This window comes from Haematobia irritans, chromosome 1 (genome assembly GCF_050003625.1).
Source record: "Haematobia irritans isolate KBUSLIRL chromosome 1, ASM5000362v1, whole genome shotgun sequence".
Classification (NCBI taxonomy): domain Eukaryota; kingdom Metazoa; phylum Arthropoda; class Insecta; order Diptera; family Muscidae; genus Haematobia; species Haematobia irritans.
Genome location: NC_134397.1, coordinates 163,926,936 through 163,937,446, shown reverse-complemented (window position 1 = coordinate 163,937,446; position 10,511 = coordinate 163,926,936). Strand labels below are relative to the sequence as shown.

General features: G+C 33.5%; 1 protein-coding gene across 1 annotated transcript; it reads left to right on the top strand.

The window, feature by feature from the left end:
• Window positions 1-332: 332 nt before the first annotated feature.
• On the top strand, window positions 333-10,151 carry LOC142232972 (uncharacterized). The gene is made up of 3 exons (XM_075303706.1): window positions 333-1,808; window positions 1,923-2,736; window positions 10,033-10,151. Exons 1-3 carry the CDS (start codon window positions 333-335, stop codon window positions 10,149-10,151), a joined length of 2,409 nt encoding a protein of 802 aa, XP_075159821.1.
• Window positions 10,152-10,511: the final 360 nt, after the last annotated feature.

Genomic DNA, 10,511 nt, shown 5'->3' with positions numbered 1-10,511 from the left:
GGCCAATTGACAGCGATCGAACAATGCGAATGATGTCCTTAAAGGAATTAGATGAGTTTTTTCTGCGGAATGATATGTCGAATAATGATAAAACTTGCAGCGTTGTCACTGAATGTAATGTTTAGCCCACTGAGAGAAAAAAATGTACTCAATATATTTCAAATTATTTTTAATTATTACATCATATTATTTAATATTTATTCTTTTACAACTTTTTTAATATATGTAAAACTCCTTTTACTAAAACCTCTCCATATACAATTTGATATAAATTGTATCTCATGGCGTTGCTATATTTCCTGTGATAATTTTGCTGTGATAGCTGTTTACTTATGACCTGTGATAATAGTTTTAGTTCCATAGATAGTACTTATAACATGATAAGAGTTTTATCGAAACAAAAACAAGGTCTGCAAATTATACATTTAAACGCACAAAGCTTAAACAATAAGTTTGATGAATTTAAGCATATTTTTGTTTCATCTGGCGTTGACCTAATCTGTATATCTGAAACTTGGTTTCATGAGTCTACTAGTGACAGTATCTACAAATTGTCGGGTTACAATTTGGTGCGTGCCGACAGGAAGACACATGGGGGAGGCGTATGTATTTTTGTCAGAAATGGTATCAATTACAGCCTAATTACTAAATCTGATGCTGACAGTCAAATCGAATTTATATTCCTGCAGTTAAAATCACCTGAGAATAACAGAATACTTGTGGGCTGTGTGTACAGACCTAATCGTACCGTAAACATAGATACTCTAATGAAAACTTTGGAAATAAGCACAATTGAATTCCAAGATGTAATTATAGCTGGAGATTTTAATAGCAACATCTTTAAAGAAAATGTGTTACTTGATGCCATGCAAACTGTTGACTTATATCCTGTGAATATTAATATGCCGACACATTATTCTAACACTGCCAATACATTATTAGATCTTTTTTTTGTTAATAATCGATCAAAAGTCTTGCTGTATGATCAATTATCTGGTGCAATGTTCTCAAGACATGATATTATTATACTAACTTACGACTTTAAAAACAAAACTGCCACTGAGACAATCAGATACAGAGACTACAAATCCACAAATTATAACCTTTTGCAGAATCTTATTTGTGATACTAATTGGAACTCTGTTTATGAATATGAATCTATTGATGAGCAAATATCTTTCTTAGAAAGCAATATTAATCGCCTATTCGACCTGTGTGTGCCTCTTAGACATAAAATAGTCAAACATAATCATCAACCATGGTTCAATGATACAATCAAAATACTTATTAACAAACGTGATGTTGCATACCATAGATGGAAAAAGTTTAAGACACCGGAACTACATTCTACCTACAAATATTATCGCCAAAACGTTGTAAAACACATTGCAGATGCAAAAACCTCCTATTACAAGAACAAATTTTCTTCTGCGCTAAATAGTAAATCAAAATGGCGTGAAATAAGAAACATTGGCATTGGAAAAGATCATAGTACAGATAGCCACCTAGAAATCGATTTGAATAAATTAAATGATAGCTTTGTTGGGGACAATAATATAAATCATGGAGATAATGTATACAAACAATACTGCAATGTTCCTATTGAAAACATGTTCACCTTTCGCTGTGTTGGAGCAGATGAAGTTTGGAATAATCTGCTAACAATAAAATCGAATGCCACTGGAATGGATCAAATAAACCCAAGATTTCTAAAAATGTTACTACCAACACTCATACCGCACATTACGTATATCTTCAATAATATAATAACTAAATCTACTTTTCCCTTATCATGGAAAACTACAAAGGTAATTCCAATTCCAAAAGTCAACAAAGAATTTCGCCCTATTTCAATATTACCTTTTATGTCAAAGGCACTTGAAAAATTGTTATACTCTCAAATTGAAAGTTTTCTCGTCCAGAAAAACCTGTTATCAACATGGCAATCCGGTTTCAGACCTAAAAGAAGTTGTACAACTGCACTCATTCAAGTTACAGAAGAAATCAGGAAAGATATTGACAAAAACCTAATAACATATTTGGTTCTACTTGACCATAGCAAGGCGTTTGACATGGTTAACCACTCCATCCTTCTTACAAAACTTGAAAAATTCTTCTTCTTCTCGTCTTCTGCATGTCGTCTCATTGCATCGTACCTGAATAACCGATCACAAACGGTCTGTTTAAATAACAACTTTTCAAAAACTAGAGCAGTAACAAGAGGAGTTCCACAAGGTTCTACTTTGGGTCCCCTCCTTTTCTGCATATACATAAATGATTTGCCAGATGTACTCAAACACTGCAAAATACATATGTACGCTGACGATGTCCAGCTATTCCATAGTGATACTGTTGAAAATTTTTCCACGATTGTTGATTCTATAAATGAGGACTTAGAATGTATCAATACATGGGCTCTAAATAATGGGCTCAGCATTAATCCAAATAAATCCAAATGCATAATAATAAGTAAACGGGTTTGTCCTATTCCTGCTCAGGAAGTAAAGTTAAATGGCAACACCATAAAATATGTGCCCTCATCTACCAATCTTGGAATAATATTCAATGAAAAACTTAATTGGTCTAATCACATTAACTCAGTAGCTGGGAAAGTGTACGGGATGTTAAGAAATCTTTGGATCGTTCAATCAGCAACACCTTTCGAAATTCGAATGCTACTAGCTAAAACATATCTGATACCAACATTGCTTTATGGTGCTGAAGTATTCTCCAATTGTAGCTATGCCGACTTTACTAAACTAAAAACTACCTACAACAATATTGCGCGATATGTATTTAACAAGAGGAAATATGAAAGAATCTCGCAATTCGCATTCAAAATATTCAACATTAGTTTTGAAAACTTGCTGAAATATAAAAACCTGGTATTTTTACATAAAATAATTTACACCAAAGAACCTGGAAATCTATATGAAAAATTATCGTTTGCCAGATCTAACAGAGGGAAGAAGATTATACAAACAAAATTTAAAAGTCTAATATCAGAAAGACAATTTTTCATACCAACCATACGTCTATGGAACAAACTACCTCACCATATCCAAACAATTAGCAACGCTTTTACATTTAAAAAGGAGTTAATTAAAATTTGTAATTGATATTAATTTTCATAATTACAATGTATGTATAGATATATAGTTATAATTCAATATTACGTTTGTAAAATCCACCGATTGATATTGTTTAAATCAACAAATTAACCTAGCACATATCTGATAAGATTTAGTTCTTGTTGTGTTAGGTTTACAAAGAAATTTAATAAATAAATAAATAAAAAATAAAATAAAAGAAGCAAATTTCATCCGAACCGGCTGAAATTTGGTACATGGTGTTAGTATATCGTCTCTGACAACCATGCAAAAATTGGTCCATATCGGTCCACTTTTACGTATAGCCCCCATATAAACGGATCAGATTTGGCTTGCGGAGCCTCTAAGACAAGCATATTTCATCCGATCTGACTGAAATTTGGTACATGGTGTTTGTATATAGCCTCTAACAACCATGCAAAAATTGGCCCACATCGGTCCATAAATATATATAGCTCCCATATAAACCGATCCCCAGATTTGGCTTGCGGAGCCTCAAAGAGAAGCAAATTTCATCCGTTCCAGCTGAAATATGGTACAAGGTGTTGCTAGATAGTCTCTAACAACCATGCCAGAATTAGTTCATATAGGTCCATAGTTACACTGAAAAAAAAGCATGCCCGGTTCCAAAGATTTTGTCTTTACTTTAACAATTTGGGTATTGATTCCGAGCCAAAGAAGCGGGGAATACAAGTAAGGATACTTTAAAGACGCAATTCTATTTTAAATTTGGGTTTTGTGTACTTGTTTCTAGGAAGCAAATGTTAATTTTTCATTTTTTCAAACATTTTTCGTCAGATGCTATCAAGTTCCTCTAAAAACGAGTAAACGACAACTTTATTTTCCAAATTAAGACTCGACTTCCAGTAGAAATTATGCTATGTTTCAAGTAAAAAACGTCTTTAAAATAAGGTGTTGAAAAACATATCCTATTTTTTAACGAATTTTTGCTTTGTAGGCAAGATGCAAAAAGGAAACAAATTAAAAGACAATTTTATTAATTTTAAAGATCTTTTCTGAATTATTAAAGTCGCGTTAACCTTACACCAACAATTTTATCTTTCATATTATGATACACATTTTTAAGTAAAATCACTTAATTTTAAGGACAAAACAAATTCATTGAAAAGTTTATTGACTTTTGGACAAGGAAAACAACTTTATATTAGAGAAATGCGTCTTACATGTTAAGCAAAATTTGCATTCGTATTCTAAAGACATGAAATCTTTGACCTCACGACAATATTTTTTTCAGTGTATATATAGCCCCCATATAAACCGATCCCCAGATTTGGCTTTCGGAGCCTCTAAGAGAAGCAAATTTCATCCGATCCGTTTGAAATTTGGTACGTGGTGTTAGTCTCTATCAACCATGCCAGAATTGGTCCATATCGGTCCATAATTACATATACCCTAATAAAAACCGATCTACAGATTTGACCTACGGTGCCTCTTAAAGGATCAAAATTCATCCGATCCGGTTGAAATTTGGTACATTTCGCTAGTGTATGACCGATAACAACCATGCCAAAATTGGTCCGTATCGATCTATATTATATATAGCCCCCAAATAAACCGATCACCAATCACAGAAAAATCCCGATTGCCAATCGAGCCAAAAATAATCTACCAAAATGTTATTGCCATAGAAAATTTTGTTAAAATTTTATATTTCTATAGAAATTTTTGTGAAAATTTTATTTCTACGGAAAATTTTGTTAACAATTTATGTCTTTAGGAAATTTTGTCATAATATAATATTCTATACAAAATTTTGTCAAAAATTTATTTCTTTAAAGAAATTTGTCAAAATTTTATTTGTATAGAAAATTTTTTTTAGAATTTTATTTCTGTAGAAATTTTTGTCAAAATGTTATTTCTATAAAAAATTTATGAAACATTTCACAGTTAGAGAGGAATATTTTTCAAAATCTTATAAAACATCAAGAATTCTACAAATCTACCAAACAGTAAAAAATCTGTAATTTTTGGTAGTCTCGTTTTCATAATTGCATATAGACCCCGTGTAAAGCGACTCCCATATTTCAATTCTAACTCTATAATTGCATCACAAAACTACATATCGGTTCGTAATTATTTCTTCCCTACACTAAAAAAAAAAGTTTACTTGGATCCAAAAATTTTGACCTTCCCTTAAGAATTTTGGTATTGATTCCGAGCCAAAGATGCGGCTTCTTTAAAATAAAGAAAATTTTTTGCGACCTATCTGGCTTTAAATCTAGGACCAATAAAATTAAAATTAGGATACAGATCTCATTTATCAAATTTTTATTCTCATTTCGCGGTTTATTAATAAAGGTACTCACGTAGTTTAAAAATCCAAATCATAACTGATACTTCAAAATAGAAAATGTTTTCTTAATTCAAAAAATTTAAACCAAAGACGCTAAATCCTCAAAATAAGTCTTAGCCTATATTTGAAGCGTTTTTATGTTAAATCTAAAGTTTCAATATTTCAGTAAATTTAAGGACAATTTCTTTAAATCAAAAATGTGTTTCTTTAATTTAAGAAAAATTAGCTTTAGTTCAAAGACATGCGACTTTAACGGAGGGACGAAAATTTGTGTCCTAAATTTAATGAAAAAAATTTTTGAAGCAAAGATTACAAACTTTAATTAATTTTAAAGAATTTTGTCCTTAATATTTTGTAAATTTCGCATTCTATAATTTAGGTTGCGCAATCTTTAATATGACGTAAATATTTTTTACTGTGTTAAGATTCCTTGCCATCGGCCGCAAACGCAGTTATTTAATTGTGGATGACCGTCTTTAGTAGAAGTTTCTACGCAATCCATGGTGGAGGGTACATAAGATTCGGTCTGGTCGAATTTACGGCCGTTTTCCTTTCAATTTGGGGTACACATTTTGTAAATTTGCGTCCCTCCGTTGAAGTCGCATGACACTGAACTGAGGCAAAGTGAAGAAACCTATTTGATGTAAGGAAATCGTCCTTAAATACGCTGCGATATTGAAACTTTAGATTTAAGATAAAAACGCTTCTCATATTGGCTAAGACTTTTTTGAGGATTTAACATCTATGGTTTAATGTTTTTTTTTTTTTTAATTAAGAAATATCCGTTATAATTTGGATTTCTAAACTGGCATTTCTTTGTACGTGAATAGCTTTGTAAATATACGGCGAACAGATGGAACATTCGATTCATAAGATCCGCATCCAAATTTTAATTTTATTGGTCCTAGATTTAAAGCCAGATATGTCGCTAAAAATTTCTTTATTTTAAAGAAGCTGCATCTTTGGCTCGGAATACATCCCAAAATCCTTAAGGGAAGGTCAAAATCTTTAGATCCAAGTTAATTTTTTTTATACCCTAAACCACATAGTGGTCAGGGTATAATAAGTTTGATCGGCCAAAAAATGTGACTACCAGAAATATTGATTTTAGACCCCATAAAATATATACCGATCGACTCAGAATCACCTCCTGAGTCGATCTAGCGCTTGGTGTCCGTCCGTCAGTCTGTCCATGTATTTCAGCCGGATCGGATGAAATTTGCTTCTCTTAGAGGCTCCGCAAGCCAAATCGGGGGATCGGTTAATAGGGGGGCTATATATATAATTATGGACCGATGTGGACCAATTTTCGCATGGTTGTTAGAGATCATATACTAACACCATGTACCAAATTTCAGCCGGATCGGATGAAATTTGCTTCTCTTAGAGGGTCCGAAAGTCAAATTTGTGGGTCCGCTTATATGGGGGCTATACGTAAAATTGGACCGATATGGCCCATTTGCAATACCATCTGACCTACATCAATTACAACTACTTGTGCCAAGTTTCAAGTCGATAGCTTGTTTCGTTCGGAAGTTAGCGTGATTTCAACAGACGGACGGACGGAAGGACGGACGGACAGATCGACTCAGAATTTCACCACGACCCAGAATATATATACTTTATGGGGTCTTAGAGTAATATTTCGATGTGTTACAAACGCAATGACAAAGTTAATATACCCCCCATCCTATGGTGGAGGGTATAAAAAAAAATAAAAAGAATATTACAAAAATTATTCCATAAATCTTGAATGTAATTTAAGCTAGAAATTCATACGATTCGGTTGAAAGTTGGAACATTGTGTATATGGCCGCAAATAACCATGCCAAATTTGGTCAATCGGTCTATCGATCCCCCATCACAAAAAATTGGTCCATATCGGTTCATAATTGTATATAGCCCCCATATAAAGCGACCCCCATATTTCAATTCACCCGAAAACTTCATATCGGTTCGTATTTATTTGTAGACTTCCCTATACATACCGGTCAAGAACTGTATTATATACGTATTTAATCTGCTTTTGTGTCTGATATATGCCACGTATCGACTATCTTATAATTTAGAAGACGATGTTAAGAAGTTTTAAGATACATTGCCATCGGTAAGTATTGCCGCAACCCAAGTAATTCGAAAGTGGATGACAGTCTTTAGTAGACGTTTCTACGCAATCTATGGTGGAGGGTACATAAGATTCGGCCTGGCCGAACATACGGCCGTATATACGTGTTTATACCCTGCGCCACACTGTGGAACAGGGTATTATAAGTTAGTGCATATGATTGTAACACCCAGAAGGAGACGAGACGAGACACATGGTGTCTTTGGCAATAGTGCTCAGGGTGGGTCCCTGAGCCGATATAACCATGTCCGTCTGTCCGTCCGTCCGTCCGTCTGTCTGTGAACACATTTTTGTGATCAAACTCTAGGTCGCAATTGAAGTCCAATCGCCTTCAAATTTGGCACATGTTCCTAATTTGGGTCAGAATAGAACCCTATTGATTTTGGAAGAAATCGGTTCAGATTTAGATATAGCTCCCATATATATCTTTCGCCCGATATGCACTAATATGGACCCAGCAGCCAGAGTTTTATACCGATTTGCTAGAAATTTTGAACAAACATAACACTTAGTCGTATAGTCAAGTGTCCAAAGTTTGATTGAAATCGGTTCAGATTTAGACATAGCTTCCATATATATCTATCGCCCGATATGGACTTATATGGCCCCAGAAGCCAGATTTGTGGCCGAATTTGGTTGAAATTTTGCAATAGGAGTACAATTAGTAGTATAGTCAAGTGTGCAAAATGTGATTGAAATCGGTTCAGATTTAGATATAGCTCCCATATACATCTTTCGCCCGATATGGACTAATATGGTCCTAAAAGCCAGAGTTTTGGCCCAATTTGGTTGAATTTTTGCACTAGGGGTAGATTTAGCATTGTAGCTATGCGTGCCAAATTTGATTGAAATCGGTTCAGATTTAGATATAGCTCTCATATATATCTTTCGCCCGATATGGACTAGTATGGTTCTAATAGCCAGAGTTTTAGCCCAATTTGGTTGAAATTTTGCACAGGGACTAGACTTAGCATTTTTATAACCGATTATCGTCAAATTTGGCACAAAGTAATCGTTTTTCATCACCCTTCAAATCTGCAGAATTTCACCGAAATCGGTTCAGATTTAGATATAGCTTCCATATATATGTATCGCCCGATTTTCCCAAATTTTGCCATGGAACCCTTATTTATTATTTGATCTTACTCAAATTTAGCAAAAGGTAACCTTCTGTGGTATCAACCAAACCTGCCAAATATCATCCAATTCGGTTCAGATTTAGATATAGCTCCCATATATATGTATCACCCGATTTTCGCAAATCTGACCATAAAACCATTATTTATTACCCGATCTTACTCAAATTTAGCAAAAGGTAAACTTCCGTAGTATTAATCACAACTGCTCGATTTTCAAAACGTTGCCCTAATAACCCTAGTTTTGACCAAACTAGCCTTATTTATTACCCGATCTTACTCAAATTTAGCACAAAATAAACTTCTATTGCATCAATAAAACCTGCCAAATATTATCAAAATCGTATAGCTCCCATATATCTTTCGCGCGATTTAGACTTATATGGCCTCAAAAGCCATAGTTTTACTGTGAATTGCTTCAAATTTTGCACAAACGGTACGTTTAATGATACTGTTATGTGTGCCAAATTTGGTTAAAATCGGCTCAGATTTACATATAGCTCCCATATATATCTTTCGTCCGATTTGAACTTATATGCCCTTAAAAGCCAGAGTTTTGCCGTGACTTGCTTCAAATTTTGCATATGGATTACGTTTAATAGTATCGGTAAGTTTGCCAAATTTGGTTGAAATTGGTTCAGATTTAGATATAGCTCCCATATATATATATTTCGCCCGACTCATGTGACCTCGGAGGCCAAAGTTATACTCCCATTTTCGTGAAATTTTGCAGAGATAGCAGAATTATTATTTATATAAATTATAATTTATACACATTTGCTATGGGATTTTCCTCCAATTAACTGGATAGCGTTAGCCAATTTAAATTTTAATTATAGAGATTTTCTAGAAGTACAAAAAATTGTCTCCATTATATGTATTTGTATCTGAAAATGCAAACCTTTATATAGCTCCCAGCAAATTTGAAGTAGTTGAGATGGTAGCACAAATGTTTGTCTACATAGTGGTGAAGGGTATAATATAGTCGGCCCCGTCCGACTTTAGACTTTACTTACTTGTTTTTTATTATTATTTGGCAATTAATCCTCCTCGGCGAAAACCGAACCACGCACTCGCCAAATGCTTTGATAACATGACTTAAAATAATATGACTTAAAATAAACTTAAATTTCTCCAATATTTCTCACCACACACACACAATCACAAATTAAAATGTTCAACAAACTCATCAATGCATTTCAAGCTTATTTTATTATGATTTGTATAAATATTGAATTTCTTAATCATTTGATGCTTGAGTGGTTCGTTGTGCTGCATTCATAAATAAACGATGGAGATCTTCATGAATTATGCGCCATTGATGCAAGTGTGCACTTGCAAATGTAGATGTGGGCCAGTATTCACCATTTTTGCTTTACTACAAAGATAAATTCTTGGATATATTTCGTCGTCGTCGTCTTCTTCTTCTACGTCTTCATTCTCTGGCAGATGCCATGGTCCATTAAGCAACATCCAACACAAAAATTCGCAATCTGACCAACCGTGATCTTTGAATATAAGAATATGCACACTTACATTGGAAATTTATTCTCTACATTTACTTTTGAACATTGCATACACATTTCTTCTTCTCCTGGAAAGACTAACAAAATTTATGTTTGCCAGATTGAATGGTGACCATAGAAACACAGTGAGCAATGAAATATTCTATGGAATGTAAAATTTGTTATGTTTTGCTGAGTAGTTTAACAATAATTTAAAAATTTTCGGTAATCCAAAAATTTCTTAATGTCCATTTGAGGACCATATCAAAATGAAACTCTAAATATTAACATATTTACAGTCATTTATGTGTCCAAAATAAA